This window comes from Trichosurus vulpecula, chromosome 1, assembly GCF_011100635.1.
Source record: "Trichosurus vulpecula isolate mTriVul1 chromosome 1, mTriVul1.pri, whole genome shotgun sequence".
NCBI classification, from domain to species: Eukaryota; Metazoa; Chordata; class Mammalia; order Diprotodontia; family Phalangeridae; genus Trichosurus; species Trichosurus vulpecula.
This window is the reverse complement of record NC_050573.1, coordinates 558,889,245-558,912,207: the sequence shown is the minus strand read 5'-3', so window position 1 is coordinate 558,912,207 and position 22,963 is coordinate 558,889,245. Positions and strand designations below refer to the sequence as shown.

The window sequence follows — 22,963 nt, the reverse complement described above, 5'->3', positions numbered from 1 at the left end:
TATCACCCCCTGAGATGATTCTTTCACAAAAGTGTCCCATTTTGTAACTGACTCCTTGGCTTTAGGAACAGTGTCCCAGTCTGAAAGAAATAAAATACATAAATAAATATATGTATATACTGATAATCATTAATATCATTTAATATCATTTTTGTAACTTCAGTAAGGGCCAAGGCCTCAATTAATGATCAACCAGAAGAACCTGGACCTTAGCTTCTTTGTTCTTTGAGTTTATCTAGAGAATACCCCTTCCTATGTCAACAAGGCCAGAACATTCTTTCCTCTATTAGCCATTAAGGATGAGACACTTAACTCAAGAAAACTCTCTTGCTTAATATTTTATGGGCATATACTATGTTATGGAATGTTAATGGTAAATTAAACACAGGAATGCTGGGTTGTAGTTTCAATTGACCCTTGTCAACTCTCTTATCTTATTGTATTTACAACCCATTCCATTAAGGAAAATCCTTGTCTTGTATCATGGTTAAACATACATGGAGATCATAAAATTGAGTAACACAGACATGCTGAATTGTGACTTTCTAAAAATATTTAAACCTTCTCATTTTTCTGTTCAGGCAGTCAGACTTTGTCTGGCTTCATACATGCATGTCTGCTAACTTTAAGGAAATAAATTAATAAGTAATATAAAATTTCCTTTCACCTAGCTTGTTTGCCCACTTTAACCAAACTTTCAGGGTCAACAATATACATACATATACATACATATATGTATATGTATGTGTATGTGTGTATATATATTTATGTGTATGTATATATAGATATATATAGATATATGAAAATTTTCCTCATGCCAGAAGGGAAAAAAAAAGCTGTTGCCACTGGAATGAAATAACCAAGTAGAAAAAATGTCTAAGACAGGAATTCTTAACTTGGTGGTCTGTGAACTTGTTTTAAACAATATTTTAATAATTATATTTCAAAAAAATTGGTTTCCTTTGTAATCCTATGCATTTTATTTTAGGTATTTAAAAACATTCTGAGACAGGGCTCATAGGCTTCACTGGACTGCCAAAGGAATCCATGACACAAAAAGTGTTAGGAATCCCCCCAGTCTAAAGTAAAATACTTTAAATTTATTTAAATTCCTTAAAGTTAATAGACTTCTGAAGAAAGGGAATCTTTGATTACCTGGTATTATAGTACAAGTATTGTCACAACTACCATTTTCTTTACGAGGAAAGTAAGACTTAGAGAGATTATATAACTTGCCCATAGTGTGGCAGAGACATGGAGCAAAACTTTAACTGCTATAATCTTTCTGTCTGGTCTTTAGTTCTATACCCTTTAAATAATGTATATAAGGATATGTTTGCTATTTAGGATTTTTGCAACTTGAAGTAACAACCTTCTTCTATTTACATAAATGAATTCATACTGTTCGCGAGAGAATGTATATATGCATCATGGCTATATCGCTAACTTGAGGCCCTTTTCTTTTCCACATTAGAATCCTTGTGAAGGTTTTTTCCCATATCCCTCTTTAGTTTAGTATTCATTATGCATAATCCAAGAGGAAACTTTTAACTCTTTAAAACAAAATCTTTATTGTTTTCCCTTGAGAAGCTTCAAGGCTTTTAACCTTGGTATAGATAGCAACAGGGAAAAAAAACTGCTTAGGATACTTTGTCTTCTGCTTATCTACGCTATTTCACTATTTTCCCTTCAATCCATAAAGCCCTTTCTAAAAAAAACTCTCCATTTCTGAAATTGTGATAATTCTTGGGCCAGTTCAATTTAAGTAATTTTTGTAGTACCCTAGTTCTCATAGGTGATAGCTTTAATATGCTAAACAGAGAGAAGACTGATGAGCTCTCTACTTCCTCTCTCACCATTCCATTGAGATAATTACTATACTAGAATCCCTGGAAACTGGAAAAACTGAAACATGTATCATAGAAGGAACTCTTTTTGTATAAAAAGGGAAAACTCATGAGCTTTCTTCTATTCCCTCTCTATACTTTCTCACTTTGTGACCTCGCCATATCTTATATGTTTAATTATCATCTTTATGCCTATTATTCTCATCTCTATATCCTAAACCCAACCTAGGAGACTGGATTCACTACAAATTTACATCATCTAGTTTAAACTGAGCCATCACCACAAGAAGACGGTTCATTTACTCTTCCCTGATTGGGTCTCTATCTCACATGCCTCAGCAACTGTTCCAAACCTTTCCTTCTATCCTCCAGATAATCCCTTCTCCCTCAGTTGGGGATGTTACCTCATACTTTACTGAGAAAACAGACCATTCACCATGAGCTCCCCTTTTCTATGTCACAAATCACTTGACATCATCATTCTAGTCTTTTTAAATTCCTTGCCAAGGCAAACCCCTTTACATGTGCCCCTGATCACATCCTTCCTGTATCTTCTGGCAGACTGCCCCCATTATCATCCCCTCTTGGTCTCTAATCTTCAGTTTCTCCCTATATATTGGTTCCTTCCCTGTTGCCTATAGGCAACCTTGGAAGGTCTCCTCCACCTTGAAAAAAACTCACTAGACAATACCAACTCTTCAAGATAACCCCTATATATTTCTTTCTTTTCACAGTCAAATTCCAACCAAAATATTGATTGTCTCTACTTCCTCTCTAGTTTACTTCTCAGCCTTTTGCAGTCTGCTTTCTGACCTCATCATTCAACTGAGACTGCTCTCTTCACAAACACCAAGGATCTCTTCATTACCCAATCTGTTGCCCTTTCCTAAATCCTCCTTCTAGATTTCTCTGAAGCATCTAATACTGTTTGCCTCTTAGATACTCTCTCTGGGTTTTCTTCCTACCTCTTTTTTGAGTCTCTTTTGTTGGTTTATCAACCTTACCAACAATGCCAACCTTGGGTTTTCTTCAAGCCTCTGTCCTGGCTCTTTTGCTCTCTTTCTATTCTCTAATTTGGTGAACTCGGGTTCCTGGGATTCAGTTATCATATCTATACAAATTACTGCCCAGTCCAACCCTAATCTCTCTTCTGAATGTCAGTTATTCACATCCAACTGCTTATTAGGTATTTCAAACTAAATGCCCCATAGGCATCTCAAACTCAACCTATCAAAAAGTGAACTCATTATCTCTTCCCCCACCCCCAGCTGACCCCAAACCTATCCCCTTTCCCAAATTTTCCATTCTGTTGAATGGAAAACTTGTGTCTCTGCCTCAGGTTTTTCCCCCTTTCAACCCATTCTCCACATTAATGACAAAATGATTTTTCTTAAGTTGTTTTTTCAGTCATGTCCAATTCTTTGGGACCCCACTTGGGGTTTTCTTGCCAAAGATACTGGAGTGGTTTGCCACTTCCTTCTCCAGTTCATTTTACAGATGAGGAAACCAAGGCAAACAGGGTTAAGTGACTTGCCCAAGGTCACACAACTTGTAAGTGCCTGAGGCCAGATTTAAACTCTGGAAAATGAGTCCTCCTGATTCCCAGTTCAGTGTTCTGTTCACTGCAATACCTAGCTGCCTCTTTTCTTTAAGTGTAGGTCTGACTATGTCACTCCCCGACTAAATGAACTCCAGTAGCTCCCTCTTGCCTTTAGGATAGTGTCTCTGTTTAGTATTCAAAGCTCCTTACACCTGGCCTCAACCTACCTTTCCAAAAAATACTCCCCTTCGTGTGCTTTTAGTTCCAGCCAAACTGGCTTCCTTGCTGTTCCTCACATATGAGATTGTATTTCCCACCTCTACAAGCCTGTAGTAGTTGTTCCCCATGACTAGACTATACTACCTCTTAGAATCCCTTGATCCCTTCAGAAGCCAGTCAACAAAATCTTCTACATAAAGCTTTTCCTGATTCCTCCAGCTGCCAACCCACTCCCCTTCATGTCCCTTGTCTTTATTTTGTATATACTTACTTATGTATTGTTGTTTCTCCAAAAGAATCTAAGTCATTTGAAACCAGGGACTGTTTCATTTATCTCTGTGTATCTCCAGGGCCTAGAACAGTGCTTGGCACTGAGGAGAGGATTAATAACTGGCTGGCTGCCATCTTTGGAAGAGTTTTGAACTGCTATTCTCCCTCTTCTTCTCTTTACTTCATGCTGTCCAGACAGCAGAATGAAACCCTTCTCTGAAACCTATGGTGGTCACCATCTACTACTTTACCAGTAGAGATCTTTGAGGAGCTGCTGCCCTTTCCCATCCTTTCCTCCATTGTCTGATCTGCCATAGTGAGTTCCTTTGGTCTCAACTGGTAGAGACAAAACTTATAATACACACCTGAGGAGGAAGTCATTTTAGCTTCACCAGAGCTGAGACTTCTATTGGCTACAAAGAACATCATTCAATGAAACTTAGACTTCCAAGCTTCATGCATGTGGCCTAGTTTTTTCAACTTCATTAGGCTAGACTGGAGAGTTAATTATTACAAATGACTCACTTGCAGAATAATTGCTGTTAAATGTAGAAAGTAATGTGAATATAAAAAGTTGATCTATCCTCAACATTAATTATTTTGTACAAACTCCCAAAGTAACCCTGACTCCTCTGGAAAAATGAGTAGGACACTAAAACACATGGTTACATGGAGTGGAGCTAGAATTTATGCCCATTTATACCATAAGCTCAAAAATTCAGAGAAAAAAGGGACTTCAGAAGTCATATAGTCCATTCTCTTCACTTAAAAGGTGAGGAAAATGAGGCCTAGAGAGGCTAAGTGATCAAAGCCACACAGATCATAAATGGCAGAGCCAAGATGTGAAACTAAGTTTTCTGACTCTGATTCATCACACTGCCTCAATTACAGCATGATGTGCAGATTTTATTTTACTAACAACCTCAAGACAAAAGTAAAAAGAGCTTTAAAAAGCAAAAAATACCATGCAATTGAGTTACTGTCATTAGTGATTGTTCCCATATACAGACTTTCTATGTATGAAAAGACTGAGAAGGAGGGAAAGGAAATAAGGGCAGAGGTTATACAAAAGAGATATAAAGCAAATATTAACGAGAACAGGATCAGAATGTAGGACCTCTTCACCTTACACCTGTACTCTTCCAATGTATCTTATAGTCAATTGCCAGATTAAATTTCTACAATAGTCCACGTATTATATCATCATCCATCAGTGGTACTCCACTGGACCTAGAAGGTAAATGAAAACACCTCTGCCTAAAGTGCAATGAGATGCCTCAGGAAGTAGTGAATTCCTTTTCAAAACAGTTCTTCAAATGGAGACAGGGTGACAACTGAGGGAAAGGGAAGATTCTTTTTCAGCTATAGGTTGGACTAGATAGACTCCAAAATCCCTTTTAACTTATTTATGATTCTGCTCAGTACCATCAAAGGAGGCAGGGAGGTTAAATATGAAAAGAATATACAATGACTTTTAAGAGCAGTTACCATGAAATAAATGGCAGTAGAAGACCGCTTTCAGGAGGTTAGTAAGGGAATGGTAATTTGGAAGCAGAGGCAGAGAAATAAACTACTTTCTGACAACAAAAAAAATGTGGAAGTTCAAAGCAGCCTCTGCTCTTTTTCTCACTCCTGAGAGATTTTGAGGAGAACTTCCTGGACGCATATTTCAAAAATGTATTCTCCTTTACTAACTACACTACCCAATCTGTTGCTTGTAATAAATTGCCATCTGCTGGTTTTCATTCACTCACATGAACAGGTGCCTTTTGGGGTTTCACTATCCAGCATCCCCGGTACTTTTCCATCCTCTAACTGAGAGATAACATCTGGTTTGGAGGTTGTTGATAGACCTGCTCATGGAAAAGAAAAATGAAGTAGATATTGTTTTTTCTCCTTTAAAAAAGAGAGACATTCCAGAATATAATTCAGTCTCTTTCATATTTAAAGAAGAGTGGCTACACTAAGAAGGTCCAAAGAGTAATTCAAAGGACTTCTGAAGAATATCCAATATCATATTACCACAAAGTTTTAGTGGATGGGTCCATGGAGTTGATTTAGGTTGAGAAGAGTACTTAAGTTACTAATCTTTCCTCCTAGGAAGGTATAAATTACTCCCCTTGAGGCATCTGTACATGGTATCAGCAGAAAGTGCTTGAAAAGTAGAGGAGTAAAGCATGAGGAAAGTGCAGCATCAGGGATATCACTGAGTTAAGTTGTCTCATTTTTATTTCTCTAAGGCAAAGAAATTTTTCTCTTAGAAACATACAATAAGTATTTTGTTGATTGGTCCAAAAACATTTTAGAACCTATTTTCTACAAATTAAGACTAAACTCAGCTAAATACTTCCAACATTCCATTATTTAAAAAAATTCACAAAGATTAAAAATACCATCAAAGTGAAATTTGGGATAATAAGGGAAATATTTACCAAGAAAAACTAGATTCCTGTAAGTTTCCAGTAGCACTTCCCTGCAGAGGGCCTGTTCAACAGGACTCAATTGTGTCCACTCTTCCCAGGTAAAATCTGGAGCCACATCCTTGAATGTCACCGATTCCTGAAACACCAAACACATTTGTGCCATTCAAGAGACTCCCTGAAATACTTACAACTTTTCTTTTTCCTCCAACCAAGAGAATTTCCCTTTCCAATTTCCCTATTTCTGTCAGTGGTAATATATAATCAGTGAGGAAAGGAATATGAACTCAGAAGTAGTAAGGATCATCCTAAACCTAGGAATAAAGTCATAATATAACACTGAGTTGAAAGCTAACAAAAATTTCTCTCTCTACACTCTTGTTGCTGCCTGCTACTCAGATTCTCAAATGCAATATGGCCCACTATCCTTAACCTATTCATTCTGGAATTTAATTCCAACTCACTTTCCTTCTATACGTGTAGGACATGATCATTGAAGCTGCTTCGTAATTTTCTGGGGCGCTATGCAATTATCTGAAACAGGACTGTCTAGAAACTCCTCATTGGAAGATGAGCTCCTTGTGAGCAAGGGTTCCAATAATTGTATCTCTAGAACCTAACACAGAGCCTGGCAAACAGCAAGCACTCACTCAATATTTATTGAACGATTTTTATGGTATTTTTCTTCAATGTGAAATCTGCATACTGAAACATAGCCCTATTCACTTTATGCTGCTCCTGATAGTTCATCTACCAAGGAATTTGGTTTGATTTTAACATATACATGAGAAATATCTTATTAGCTTTTATTAGGCTATGGATCAAATTAATATCAAATTATCATATCAAATGTTTTTAAGGAAAAACAAAAGAATCTCGGAGTCAGAAGGGATCTTCTGTGGTCATGCAGTTGACCCTTCCAAATAGGATGAAGAGGAATCCCCCTTACAAAATTCCTGGAAAATTGCCTTTTAGCCTTTGTTTGAAGACTACTAGTAAGGAGGCCTACACTAGCTCTTGAGGTAGTTCAATCTAATTTGAAACACTTAAGAATTAATAAGTTTTTCCTTGTAAAACTAAACATGCCTTTTTACAAAGGCTACCTGCTGAGATAGGGCAGAATCAAGTGCTCTTTTGATAATGCCACGAATAGGTGAAGACTGTTATTGTATCCTCCCTGAGTCTTCTCTACTCCAGGCTAAGCATACACACAGAAAAGTGGATTAGTGGAACTCAGTCAACAAGCAAGACCTAAAACCAAACCAAGAGATCAGTCCATTTCTGCATAACCTGGCACCAGAATCATAACTTGAGACTTGGTTAATTTATGGAAGGTAAGACTTGTAGAAATAGTAGACAACATTTTAAAGCATGCAAATACCTCAGAGAACATGTACAATCCTTCCTTTGACAAATTTACAGGGTGGAACATACCTAGGGATGGGGTTATAGGATTCATTCCATGGAGCAAGCATGAAATTGATACCTTGCCCTAACCTCTTCCAGTGACACATGGACATGTGTTCTGGATATGGTACTTTCCTTGCCAACGAACATATGCCATAAAGCCTTCTACTGGATGGGCTCCTTGCTAAGGGATATTTACAACCAGAGACAGCTTCTCCTGCTTATAAGCACCTAGTTCTGACTCTATTAATTGGGGAGATAGGGCAGCCTCTTTTGGAGGTGCCAGGTAAGATTTCAGTTACATGACTTAGGCGACTATGGAAAAGATAAATTTCCTTGAGAGAAAAGAGTAAATAGCCAGTGGATTCAAAGTCAGAACAGACTGACATGAAAAGAATTATTTACTGCTCTATTAACAGCAGGGGTAGATTTTGGAAGAACAGATGGTATTCCAACTAATAAGCTATATAAAAGGGAAGGAATATGGGGAGATAGCAAAGATTGCTTGAAATTCATAGGTATTAGAATCCATTTGTGTAGCAAGCTTTTGGGAATTACCACATGCAAGGAGGTAGCAATAGAATTAATCTGTTAGCTTTAGCAGCAAAAGGAAGCAACAGAGAGTAACCCACCGACTCCATGTGGTCTAGTGGAGATAGTCCCTGGTATTCACTTAGGGACTGTATGAGAAAGTTAAAGGAGGAGGCAATGAAAACTGTCATAATGACCAGAAATGCCAAGGTTTATTTTGTTACCCCTTTAGCAGTCTCTCATAGAAATATAATAGTGAAGACAGCTCCTCTTGCTTATAAGCACCTGGTTCTGACTCTACTAATTGTGGAGATAGGGCAACCTCTTTTGGAGGTTCTAGGTAAGATTTCACAGTTAAGTGATTTAGGGGACTGGGGAAAAGATAAATTTCCTCAGGAGAGAAGAAGAAATAACCAGCAGATTCAAAGTCAGACCAGATTGACAGGAAAAGAATTGTGTACTGATCTATTGAGAGCAGGGGTCGATTTTGGAAGAATAGATGATATGAATTCCAACTAGTGAGCTATAGAAAATGTACCAAGAAAAGGGGCTTAATATTAGAAGGAATAGGGAAGTAAGAACTGCCCCTACAGGTCCTCCTGGATCCTTGTATCCAAGTTTGTCACACCTTCAGGGAGACAAGGAAATAGGCCAAGCTCCAGCTGAGATTAAAGAAATACAGACAGAATTAAAGACCCCATATCAATTTGACTTTATATTGCAAGATCAAATACTATAGGGCATTAATATATACTGGGGTGGAGGCCTCCATTATATATGGAAACCCTGATATGTTTAAACATGGAACTCCTATTACCATCACAGGACTGGGAGGGGTTGAAATATTAGCCAGACAAGTCAAACTTGTCAAATTACCTAATAAAGATGGTAATTGTACCCATTCCTGAATACATCATTGGAATAGATATATTGAAAGGTATGACTCTAAATTTACCTGAGGGGAGATACCAATTTGCAGTAAGGAAGATAGGAATTAATACAGTTTGAGTGGGAAAAATAAAAATGGACCCAATCAATTTACCTGAAGTGTTTACTTTAAAGCAGTATCGTGTGCCAGGTGGCCAAAATGAAATTACCAATACTGTAAAGGAATATGTTGAGGCAGGAGTGTTAATCCCTATAACCACTCAGTGGAACAATCTTGTCTGTCTGGTATAAAGGTCAGATGGGACATGGAGAATGACAGTGGATTACAGACAACTGAATAAGGTGACTCTCCCTTGCACGATTTATAGGGTTAGCTAATGGGTTAGCTACATAGTTGCCCATGTGGAAAAATCAAAATTGGGAAATTCATGGCAAACAAGTCTGGGGCAAAGAATTATGGGAAGATATATGGAACATGTCTTTGGTTACTAATTTGTCAGTTTTTCATGTAGATGCTCATGACACCATCACCATGCCAAACATGAGTACAATGCACATGCTGATAGACTAGCAAAGAATGCTACTCAATATATTGTCCCTGATTTGACACCAGCTGATGATCTGGTACTAGAAAAATGGGTCCATCAAAAGGCTGGGCCTTTTAGGGGTTCAGGCCACACACTAGTGGGCACAAAAGCGAGATATTAGTATCTCTCATTCACTGTTAAAATAAGTAGCACAAGAATGTTATATATGTCAATTGGAAAAGGAATGAACTGTTTCTGGGGTAGTAACTGGAGAGACAGCAAAGGGAAAAGTTCCAGCCCAAATCTGGCAGATAGATTATATTAGTCCTCTACCCCAAGATAAAAGATGCAACTTTATACATATTTATGTTGAGACCTATTCAGGTGTACTAGTGGCTTGTCCTTATAAGAATGTGACCCAGAAAAACACCTATAAAACTCTAGATATCATAGGTCTATACTATGGAACCCCAGTGCAGATTCAAAGTGACAATGGGTCACATTTCAAAAGTAATGAAATGAAAAGATATTGTATATTAAACAATATAGAATGCATATATCATATTCCATATTATCCACAAGCATCTGGGTTAACTGAAAGAATGAATGGATTATTGAAAGAATAGTTAAAGAAGTTAAGTTCTAATAATTCGCATCAACATTGGAAGGATAATTTGTTCCCTGCTTTATGTAATTTGAATAATAGACCATTAGGAGAAAGTACACCTCTAGCCAGAATGATGACTCCAAATCGGCAAATTAGAAAAGAGCAAACATATAAGATCCCAAATATTGAGCATTGGACTGTGAGGCGAGATGTCCCAGCACCATATTGAGGTTCAGCAGGATTTGATTTACATTGTTTAGAGGACTTTTGATTGGATAGAAAAGAAATAAGCAAAATCTCTACTAGAATATGTATGAGAATCGCTAAGAATCATTTTGGAGGGATATTACCTAAATCAGGATTAGCAGCTCAAAGAATACATGTGTTGGCTGGAGTAATAGATTCTAATTATCATGGAGGAATTATTGTGACATTCCAAAATGTCATACTGTTTTGTAAAAATGATAGAATAGTTCAACTGATTATTATTCCATGTGAAACAATACTCCTTATGAAAACTGACTCTCCTGAAATAAGTATCAGAGGAACTGAAGGGTTTGGTGCTACTGATAGAATAAAATTGGGAGTTAAAGCATGGGTAAAATAGATGCCAGATGATATTCCAAAGGCTGCAGAAATCATGGGACATGGAAAGGATAATATCATAACTGTTGTTTATTTGGGAGAAGATTATTACCAAATTGTACCCTTAACTCATATATTCTACCATGAATGAGGCTATGATAATGGGTTCATGGATTCTAGAAGCACAGCTGACCCTATATCTAACCTGCTTCTGGTTATTGTCTCCTTGTTTCTTTTTGTCTTTTTGTCTGTTCACCTTGTTTGCTAGATTTGTTTCCTGCAGGCTTAGTACCCTCCACTTCAGATGCCTGATAGCTTAAGCCAGATGTCACCCTCTGTCCATGACTGTGATGTGTCACCCCTGGACCTTGTGTCGACCAAGCTCTGGATGCTAAAGAACTGACCTCTCGAATGGGACCTTTTGGGGCAGGGACAGCTCTACAACCAATCTTAGCAGGAACCCCAAGATTTTGGGCCCCATTCGTTCGAGGGGGGGAATGATGGGGCACTCATGCTCAAGCCTCACCCTAAGATATTGTTTTATGTGCTTATTTTTTGTTATCCCTGTTATATTGTTGTAAAGCTCTGTTGACACCATTTGCTCCATGGATAAGAAAGATCTTAGGGCCAAATGTATTGTTAATGTATTTTTGCTCAATTTAAACATCTTTCTCATCTATCAATAGGCCCATGTGACCTGTTTAATGGGTGGAACATGAAGGGTGAAGCAGAACTGAGAGGAAGTGAAGTCAGAGCAGTTAGAGGGGTAGGAGAGCAGAGGCAGGCAAGGAGACAGCCAGAATTGTGAGTTTTTGTTTGTGGGAAGACCCAAGCAGGGGGAAGGCTTGGGGATGGAGTTGCTTGCTCCTTGCTGTGATAATTAATGTGTATTACCTTCTTTGTTGCTATGATGAATTTGATTTACTAGTGTTGGGATTTGACTTTCTGGTGTCTGAATAAATGTTTTGCTTCTGTCTTCTATATGGAGAGTCTGTTACATATTGTAATTCCGAACCATGCTGGCATATTCGTAGCAATAGCAACTGCTATGAATATTGCCTTGGAGATACACCCAGTAAGTGTCTGGCTTAGTAAGTGTCTTATGCTGGATTTGAATTCAGTTCTTACTGACTCCAGGTCTGGTACTCTGTGCCACCTAGCTGCCCATCAACCTTTTAGGAGAGTATCATGTGATGGGTTACTGTGTAGTGTTTTAAATATCTTTCAGTGTGTGCTTCTGAGTTTTGTGTTAGGCATTTCTTTGATAGGGAAAGAAATAGCTCTCCTATACCTGATCTACTTTGTACAAAGTATCTATCCTCTTATTAGGGACTATGTTAATCTTTTTTAGGAAGGCACATAATAAACACTTAATAAATAGTTTTGAGTGGCACTATACAATACACTATATTCCTAGGATTTAAAAGACTGTCTCTGGGGCTCTACAGAAGGGGAAAAGGATGGTAATAAGCTACAGTATGTGAGAAGTGCTTGATCTCTTTACTCTGGAGTCAGGATAGAATTGAGACTTTTTAGAAGATGAGGGCTTCAACCTTCATCCTTCACCTCCTGGGCCCATGGGCTTTTTTTTTAACATTACAAAATTTATAGATGTATATGATTCCAAACTGCATTCCAGCATAGTTACATATTCACTCACTGGTTCACCAACAGTGGATCAATGTGTCTGTTCAGGCACATGGATTTTTACACAAATAAGAAAAATGAGAAAAGAGTAATTAAATAGACCTGAGATCGTATATTTAAAAGAATCATAAAATGCCAGAAGTGGAATGTTCCTTAGAGATCACGTATCCCTCATTTTAGGGGTGAAAAAATTGAAGCCCAGAGAGATTAACTGACTTGCTCAGGGTCATTTGACTAGTTTGTATAAGTGGAATTAAGATCTGCTACCTCCAATTTCAATGTTCTTTCTACTATACACTGCAGTTTAATAAAATTGCATTATTAATATAGTTGCACTTAAATTATTTTGAGGGGCTTGTATTATTCAAATTGTGGATCATGAAGGTCTTCAGAATCTCTATCTTCCCTTTACCATTTTATTTTATTTAGTACTTTATTACTTATTGCAGGGTCCATTTTTGCTGATTACTGTAAATTCTAATAAGAGGAATTAATAACAGGAGTTCAATGACAAAAATATGGTTTGATGATTATTTCTAAATTTGACCTTCCCACAGTATCCTGTTCTATATCAACAGTAAGAACTGAGAATTGATTATGCTATTTCATAACATCAAAGATAATAAATCCCTATGACTCTACAATAAAATCAAATGAAATTTTAAGCACTTTACTTTTTTTCTCAGTTAACAGCCATTTCTTTTCTCTCCTCTGATCCCCTATTCCTCCAAAGGAAAAGAAAGGATAACAAATTGTTTTAACAAATAGGCATTAACAAAACAAATCCCTGCATGGGTCATGTCTACAAATGTATGTCTCATTCCACATGGTGAATCCCTTGCCTCTCTGACAGTAGGTGGGTAGCCTCATTCATTATCATCAGTGCTCTGGAATAACGGTTTGGTCACTTTACTGATCAGAGTTTTTAAGCCACTCCAAGTTGGTTTTCTTTACAATGCTGTTGTTAATGTAGAAATTTTTCTGTTTTTACTCATTTCACTCTACATTGATTCATACAAGTCTTCCCAAGTCTCTCTTGAAACTGTCCCTTTCATCATTTCTTATAGCCCCAAAATATTTCATTATATATGATGAGTTGGTAAGCCATTCCCATTTGAAGGGTACATTCTTAGCTTTCAGCTCTTTGCCACTAGAAAAGGAGCTATTATAAAATATTTTGGTGCATATAGGTCCTTTTTTTATTTGATTCCTTTGGGGTACATATCTAGTAGTGGCATAGCTGGGTCAAAGAGTATACACAGTCTGATGACTTTGGAAGCACGGTTCCAAACAGTTTTCCAGAATGCATTAGTGTGCCTGTTTTTCCTGTAGCCCAACCAACATTTGTCATTTTCCTTCTAAACTCAGAATTGCTTTAATTATCTCTCATTAATAATGATTTGGAGCATTTTTTAAAAATATGGTTGTTGGCAGCTTGGATTTCTTTCTTCTTTTGAAAAGCTTCCTGTTCATATCTTTGGATCATTTATCAATTGGGCAATAGTACTTGTTTTTATAAATCTGAATTGGTTCCATGTGTGTGTGTGTGTGTGTGTGTGTGTGTGTGTGTGTGTACCTTAGGAATCATACAATTATCAGAGAAACTTGCTAAAAAGATATTTTCCTAGTTAACAGTTTCATTTCTCTACTTTTTTTTTTCCTGTACTGAAAATCGTCTATTTTATCTTATGCAATCCTTTCTATTCCTTGTTTGGCTATGAATTCTTCTGTCTATAGATCTGAAAGTTAACTTCTTCATAGTTCCTCAATTTTTTTGACGTGACCTTGTAACAACAATGTTACTAGCAGCTGCTGTGGAGGTGTAAGACCAACAACAAGATCAACAACACCAGTATGCAGTGGGGCTGCTAGCACAAATTTTTTGATCTGCTTTTCTAAGGAAAGCAACTTTAAGGGGTTTACAATCTAGTTTTAATTAAACAAACATATACCATTCACTTAGTTTAGGGGGAAAAGCCAGTACCCTGAACTTCAGAGAGAATACAAACAGAAATTACAAGCAGAAATTATAAACAGAGCAAAATAACACAAACCAATAGACAGGCTTCTGTCTGACCACAGCATACCACATACATAGTTACCAGAGAGAAAGGCACCAACATTTGGGTTTTCAAGGTCAGGGGCTCCTTAGTGGCTTCCAAGAGTCTCCTCTGGCCAAATCACAGGAACACTCTTCCAATGAGTGAGCCCTAAGCAAAATGCTAACTTTAGAGTATATATACTCTCATTCAGGGCCCAAGGGCTTCATACCTCTAGTGACCTAATTGGCAAAAGGGTGTGGGCCTTCCTACATACAAAAGCAAGACTCAGTCAAAGGTACCTGATTGCCTTAGTGCTGAGAAGCATTCCAAAAGAAAAAACAGTAAAAAGTCCCACTTTGCTTGTCCTTACAGACCTTTCACATCTAAGTGATTATTCAGAGCTTGTCTTGGTATATGATGTGACTGTTGGTCTAAACCTAATTTTTACCAGAATGTTTTCTAGTTTTTCTAGCAGTTTTTGTTAAATAGTGAGCACTTATCCTAATTGTTGGGATTCTGGGGTTGCTACCATATGTTGTCTATCTAATCTGCTCCACTAATCAAGCTTTCTATATTTTAAACAATAACAATTATTTTGATGATTATTGCTTTGTCATATTGCTTAAGATCTAGTACTGTTACACTCTGTTCCTTCCCACTTTTTTCATGATTTTCCTTAAGATTCTTGATGTTTGTTCCTCCAGGTAAATCATTTTATATTTTCCTAGCTCTGTAAGATGATCATTTTGTAGTTTCATTGGTATGGCACTGAATAAGTAAATTAATTTGGGTAGTATTGTCATTTTTATGACATAGATATGTTCATAAACAATGAACATTTCTTCAGTTCTTTACATCTGTCTTTATTTCCACAGAGTGTTTTTTTAAAATTTTAATAAATTTATTTTTTATTTTTAGTTTACAACACTCAGTTCCATAAGTTTTTGGGTTCCAAATTTTCTCTTCCTCCCACTCCTCCCCCAACCTCCCAAGATAGCATGTAATCAAATGTATGTTCTGCATATACCTTCACACTGAACTTATTTACATGACAGTCCAGTTGTAATGAAGAATTATAACCAATGGAATGAATTATGAGAAAGGAGAAATGAAACCAAAAAAGAAGGAAGAAAAAAAAGAGAGAGCAAATAGTTTGCCTCAATCTGCATTCAGAGCCATAATTCTTTCTCTGGATGTGCGTAGCTTTTTCCATCATGAGTCTTTTGGAGTTGTCTTTGAACCTTGCATTGACGAGAGGAGTCAAGTCTATCAAAGTCTGTCCTTACAGATACTGTGTGTCTGTAATTGTGTATAATGATCTCCTGGTTCTGCTCCCCTCACTCAGCATCAGTTCGTGTAAGTCATTCCAGGTTATAATGAAGTTTGTCTGCTCCTACAGACAGTATTCCATTACATTCATATACCATAATTTGTTTAGCCATTCCCCAATTGATGGGCATCCCCTTGATTTCCAATTCTTTTGCCACCCCAAAATGAGCTGCTATAAAGATTTTTGTGCATATAGGTTCCTTTCTCACTTGTACGATCTCTTTGGGATATAGCCCTAGAAGTAAAGGGTATGCACATTTTTATAGCCCTTTGGGTATAGTTCCAAATTGTTCTCCAGAATGGCTGGATCAGTTCACAACTCCACCAACAATGTAACAATGTTCCAATTTTCTCACAGCCTCTCCAGCATTTATCATTTTCCTGTTTTGTCGTGTTAGCCAATCTGACAGGAGAGATGTGGTATCTAAGAGTTATTTTGATTTGCATTTCTCTAATTAATAGTGATTTAGAGTATTTTTTCATATGACTATAGATAACTTTAATTTCTTCCTCTGAAAACTGCCTGTTCATATCCTTTGACCATTTCTCAATTGGGGAATGACTTGTATTCACATAAATTTGGCTCGGTTCCCTGTATATTTTAAATGAGGCCTTTATCACAGACACTAGTTGTAAAGATTTTCTCCTAATTTTCTGCTTCCCTCCTAATCTTGGTTGCATTGGTTTTCCTTACACAAAACCTTTCAATTTAACATAATCAAAATTATCTATTTTGCATTTTTTAATGCTTTCTATCTCTTGTTGGGTCATGAATTCTTCCTTTTCCCATAAGTTTGACAGGTAAACTATTCCTTGCTCTCCCAAATTGCTTATGGTATTAGCCTTTATTCCTAAATCATGAACAAATTTTGATTTTATTTTGGTATATGGTGTAAGATATTGGTCTATGCCCAGTTTCTGCCATACCATTTCCCAATTTTCCCAGCAGTTTTTGTGAAATAGTGAATTTTTAGACCAAAAGCTGGATTCTTTGGGTTTATCAAAGAGTAGATGGCTATAATCGTTAAATACTGTGTCTTGTGTACCAAACTTATTCCATTGATCCTCCACTCTGTTTCTTGGCCAGTACCAAGGAGTTTTGATGACTGCTGCTTTATAGTACAGTTTGATATCTGGTATGGCTAAGCCCCCTTCCCTAGCATTTCTTTTCATTAATTCCCTTGATATTTTGGACCTTTTGTTCCTCCAGATGAATTTTGCTATTATTTTATCTGGCTCTGTAAAATAATTTTTTGGTAATTTGATTGGTATGGCACTGAATAAGTAAATTAATTTAGGTAAAATTGCCATTTTGATTATATTAGCTTGGCCTAACCATGAGCAACTGATGTGTCTCCATTTATTTAGACCTGATTATATTTGTGTGAAAAGTGTTTCATAATTATGTTCATATAGGCTTGTCTCAGCAGATAGACTCCCAAACATTTTATAGTGTCTACAGTAACTTTAAATGGAATTTCTCTTTCTATCTCTTGCTGTTGGGCTTTGTTAGTAATATATGGGAGTGCCGAGCACTTATGTGGGTTTATTTGATATCCTGCAACTTTGCCAAAGTTTTTTTTTCACTATTTCAAGTAGTTTTTTACCTTATTCTCTAGGATTCTCTAAGTAAATCATCATATCATCTGAAAAGAGTGATAACATAGTTTCTTCTTTGCCTATTCTAATTCCTTCAATTTCTTTTCTTCTCTTATTGCTAAAGCTAACATTTCTAGTATCCACAGAGTGTTTTGTAGTTGTGTTTGTATAGTTCCTGTATATGTCTTGGTAGGTAGATGCTCCCAGTATTTTATATATTTTGCAGTTATTTTAAATGGAATGGAATTTCTTTTATTTTGCTGGGTTTCCTTGGCAATATATACAAATGATTATTTGTATTGATATATTTTATATCATTTGAGTTTAGTAAAGTTCTCAGCTGTTTCAATTAATTTTCAGTTGACTCAGTAGTAAACTACTATATCATCTGAAAAAAACAACAGTTTTGTTTCCTTTTTGTTATATTTATTCTCTATTTTCTTCTTGTCATTAGCTAGCATTTCTAACACATTCAATAGTAGCAGTGATAATGGACGTCCTTGCTTTTACCTCTGGTCTTACTGGAAAGGCCTCTAATTTATCCCTATCCCATATAATATTGACTCTTAGGTTTAAATAGATACTACTTATATCAAGGAAAGGAACATTTATTAATGTGTTTTTAAATAGGAATAGTTATAGCTTGTCAAAAATTTTTGAATCTATGATTTTTGTTGTTTTTCTTATTAATGTGACCTATTATGTAGGCAATTGTCCTAATAAAAAACCATCCATCCATTTCTGATATAAATCTAACCTAACCATAGTATATAATCTTTGTGATGTGCTTCTAGCCTCTGCTAATATTTTATTTAAAATTTATGCATTAACACACATGAGGGATATTGGTTTTATTTTTTTTTCTCTCCTGCTTTTTCTTTCCTTAGTTTACATACTGAGATCACAATTTTATCATAGAATCTGGTAGGATATTTTTGCAAACAATTTATATAATACTGTAATTAATTGTTCTCTGAGTGTCTGATAGAATTCTCTTGTAAATCCATCTCACCTGAGGGATTCCTACCTTCCCCCCTTCCCTCCCGATTCCCCCTTCCTCCTGCTCCCCGGGATTTAGTTTATTGCTTATTTAAGATCTTCATTCTGAGATTGGGTTATGCCAGTTTTCTATTTTGGTTTTCTTTTAGTCTGGCCATTTTATATTTCTGTAAATATTCATGCATTTCATTTAAGTTTATGGCTTTATTGGCATAGTAGGACAAAATACTTTCTAATGCTTGTCTTTATTAATTTACTTGTGGATTCCTTTTAAATTTTTTACTCCTTAAAAAATCAATTTTTTTTTCAGAATTTCTATTTTGGTGTTTGGTATTTTTTTTAAAATGTTGGTTTTCTAGTTTTTTAGCTGCATGCCCAGTTCACTGATCTGTTCTCTCTTTTGTTGATGAAAGTTTGTAGCAAACTAAATTTTCCTCTCATTTTTTTCCTCTATAGAATCACACTCTGTTTTACTTAGTATAGTTTACTGAGTTGTTATTGTTGGTTATATCTTTTGCCTTTTGGAATACTGTATTCTACTTCTTCATTATGGCAGCTGCTAAATCTTTGTGTGATCCTGACAATGGCTCCTTGTTATGTGAATGTTCTTTCTAGAAATTGAAGTAAATTTTCTTTGAGCTAGGAGCTCTGGATTTTGCCTAGGGTGATCCTGGAAGTTATTATTCTGTGGTTTCTTTCAGAAAGAGACCAGAGGATTCTTTTCTGTTTTCATTTTTCTCTCTGGTTCTATTAGGCCTGGACTTCATTCATTATTTTTCAGAAATGGTGTTAAAAATCTTTTTTTGGAGTCCTGGCTTTTTTGTATCCAATGACAGACTTCTCTTTGATCTCATTAAAGGCCAGTTGTCTTTTGATATTAAGTGCCTTTTAATTTCCTTTATTTTTTTCCAGCCTTTTAGCTGTGTTTTTGATATTTCTTGTTGTCTCGTGGATTTATTAACCTCTGTTTGGTTCATTCTAATTTTCAAGGAATCTGTTCCTTGGGTGAAGTTTTGTATCCCTTATACTAACTTGTTACTTCTTCTAAGTCTTTCCTCTACTGCTCTTAATTCTTTTCTCTAAAGCTTTCATTTATGATTTTAAACTCTTGCTTCATTTCTTCCAAGAATTCTATGTGACCTTGTGGCCAAGTTTTGTTTTTTCTTTGAGGCTTTGCTTATAGATATTTTGGAGTTATCCTCTTCTTAAGAGTTTTGTGTCTTGGGCATCCCTGGCTCCACAAGAGCTTTTTATTTGTGGGTGTCTTTGTTTATTCATTGTTCAAACTGTGCTTCCTGAATCGGGATTTTGTGTCAAGGAACAGGCTCTCCACATTTCTGAAGGAAATGTTGGGGCCTTGTTTGGTCATGCTATTTATTCTCTGGGGTTCTGTTGCTGATTTTTCTAGGTAATGAGTTTTATGTTTTATTCAAAGCTCTGAGTGCTGGCTCACACTGGGCACCTACAAATTTTCAGCATGCACTAAGTGGTCTGATCTAGGGCAAAGTCTGATTGTTGAATTGGCCCCCTTCTCAACTTCTCTCTGCCCCTCACCCTGGTTTGAACTTTCATACTCTCAGTCCCAATGTGAGTCTAGGTGAAACAAGTGCAGGCATGCATTTGGAGATCTACTAGACAACTGCTTGCCCATGTCAGCTAGCTAGAAGGTTCAGAGCCACATAAATGTAGGCTTATCTAGAAGAACCAAAGTCTGGGTATGGAAGAGGCTTGGCCTGTTAAGGGTTAGTAGAATATTATGTTCTCAATAGCCTGAAATAGTCAGTCAGACACAGTCAAGAAAACTACACATAATATCATTATTCCAGGCAAAAAACTCTGGAATTTGACTCTTCTTTATCTTTCACCTTACTATCCAAACAATTGCCATTTATTCCTAACACTCTATTTTCATAATTTCAATTCCCTTCTCAGAAAACTTGAATGGTTCTTTACTGGCTTCAACATAAAGTTACAATGGCATTTGAAACACTGTCTTCAACCCTCGCTCCCCACTATATTACCTTTCTAATCTAGCCAGGCTAGTATATTACAATGACTACTGCAGAAAACATGCCCGTGTCCACTTCAATGGACAATTACCTTATGGTAATCCACTTTCCCATATTCCTTATCTAATTAAATTTTGCCATCTCTCAGGACCAGCATGGACTCTGTCTTATGTTCTTCAATCCAAGTGCATCTTTTCATTCTTTGATCTCATATAGCACTTACTTCCTGTACCACACCTTCTGGACTTCATCATTTACTTCTTTGCATTTCTTTTGATTTTAAAAAATACAGGGTGTTCCAAAAAGTCTCGGTGCAGTTGTAAGTTTTAATAAAATATTACTGAGACTTTTGGAATTCCCTGTATGTAATGTCCTTTGTTCTTCAAAGAAGATGTAAAGTCTTGGAATCCAAGTACTTTATATTTCTTTTATAAACTTCAGGATGATTACCATAGTACTGAGCATAAAATAGAAGTAAATATTGGGTAGAGAAGAGAAGGCAGCAGTAAATGAGTATTGCTCTATAGTGTCCATCATCTACCAAGATAGACCTAGTCTCTTGTGACCCAACAGGAGGGGTTCAGATTTCTTTACAAGATTTTTTTTTTTTGACAGAGAAACCCTGAGGGAAAGGAAGGAAAAGTGTCTACACTCACAACCAACTCTTCAGAAAAGGGAGAGGAAATTAACTTACCTGAGATCTGTTTATTGGGATTACAGTCAGCATTCCTTCTCTTTCTCTGTCTCCCTCTTGGGGAAGGACAGAATCCTGAGAACATAGAGCTGGGAAGAGGGAAATGTGGAAATAAGATTAGCCTACAAGCTCAGAAAAATTCAAAGAGGATAGTGCTACCTGGGGCCCTGAATTTGTCTGTGTGGTCAGAACAGGTTTCCAAGGACAGAAGTCTGGTGTGGGATTTAAGACACACATTTTAATCTCACAATTCTGTCTCTAATCTAATATGTGCTTTGGAATAAACTCTCTGCAACAGAAACATCTTCATTCAATTAGGAAACATGAAATGATAAATTTGCTAGGTTCCTTATAGAAAGTTAATTCAGAGGAGTTTAATATCTTGTATTTATCATAAAAATAAAAAAATAATGGTTTGAAGTAAAGAGACCTGGGACCAAAGCCAACCTTAACTGTTGCCTTACCTATGTAACTCTGAGCAAGTCAATTGATAATATTTACCTTAGTTTTTCCAATTTGTAAAATTGGGATAGTTGTAATTACTTCACTTAGCCCACAGGGATATTCAAAGGATAAAAAACATTATAATTTCAAGGTATTATTATGGAATCCAATGTTCAGAGTCATTGGTTGACGGATTGCAATTTCAATAAACCTTTAGAAGTAACCTGTGAAAATTCACAGAAAAGCTTTTACTGTTTTATTGTTTCCTGCTTTTCGACCAAAAAATAGCCAGTGAAAAACATGCTTTGTAAGGACTGAGTTAGATAAACTGAGATAGAGGACTAATGTAGAGGCTAAAAAGGTTCTCAGTACCCAGAAAGTAGATGGTACTTGCCTCCTTCCTCCATCAATCCAGAGATCTCCCTTCTCCCCTTACTGTTTCTTCCCTTCACTACTGTTTCTTCAAGGACACCTCAAGTTATATATTTTCTTTTCTCATATCCTGAAGAGACTTCACTATCTTCCTCTATTCTTCTGTAACTCTCACCTTCTTCCTCAAGCATTTGGGTCAAATCCTCCACCATAGTGACCACCTCTTCAATATTCTCTGGATGCTGTGACTTCACCCAAATCCTGATCTCACTGGGCAAGATGGTCAGGAATTGCTCCAGCACCAGGAGCTCCAGGATCTGCTCCTTTGTGTGAATCTCTGGCCTCAGCCAGTGAAGGCAGAGTTTCCAAAGCTGACTTGCAGCCTCACGGGGTCCAGCTTTCTCTGGGTATGGAAAACATCTAAAGCTCTGACGAGAAGCTTCATGGTTAAATTTCTCTTTTCCTAGAATGGTTACCCCTTCCTTTGGGGAATCTGCTCTTAGTAATCTATTTTGTTCATATACAGCCAGGATTTGGGGACGTAGAGTCATCATCTTTCCGTTGGAGACCATCATTAGGGACTTCAAATGGAGTCATTTCCTTTCAGGGTGAACATGTGCAAACATTCCTGATGTATCCTGTAGGTAGAAATTCATCATGGTTGGCTGGAGGGATCCAGAAGCACCAGTTATATCATTTGACCCTGTAGAGATTGATAGGACACTGTAGACATACAAACTACAAAGAAAGTGATTAATGGGCAGCTGTGGGATATTTTCAAGAAAGATATTTAGTTTTTAGCACTGGCTCAAGTATACATAATAATTGCTCATAGGTATTCAGTGCTTTGTGTTTATGTAAGTTTCCTCACAATCATATCATCAACTACTTAGTACAAGTCTAATCATCTGCATCATACAGATAAAGAAACGAAGATTTAGCCAGGATAATTCACTCAAATTCACGCAAGTAAAAACAGCGAACCAA

At 36.7% G+C, this 22,963-nt stretch overlaps 1 protein-coding gene across 1 annotated transcript; it reads right to left on the bottom strand.

The window, feature by feature from the left end:
- Window positions 1-5,622: 5,622 nt before the first annotated feature.
- LOC118841792 (zinc finger protein 483-like) lies at window positions 5,623-22,530 on the bottom strand. The gene is made up of 4 exons (XM_036749423.1): window positions 22,152-22,530; window positions 21,161-21,249; window positions 6,309-6,435; window positions 5,623-5,729 (listed from the first exon to the last, which is right to left on the bottom strand). The coding sequence occupies exons 1-4, from the start codon at window positions 22,528-22,530 to the stop codon at window positions 5,623-5,625; spliced, it is 702 nt and encodes a 233-aa protein (XP_036605318.1).
- Between the last annotated feature and the right edge of the window lie 433 nt (window positions 22,531-22,963).

Coding starts and splice junctions, on each gene's coding strand:
- LOC118841792 (XM_036749423.1), bottom strand. CDS start 22,530: ATGATGACTCTACGTCCCCAAATCCTGGCTGTATATGAACAAAATAGA. Junction 21,250..22,151: donor CCAAATGCTTGAGGAAGAAG/GTGAGAGTTACA, acceptor CCCTCTTCCCAG/CTCTATGTTCTCAGGATTCT. Junction 5,730..6,308: donor CAGGAATCTAGTTTTTCTTG/GTAAATATTTCC, acceptor TTCCATGAGCAG/GTCTATCAACAACCTCCAAA.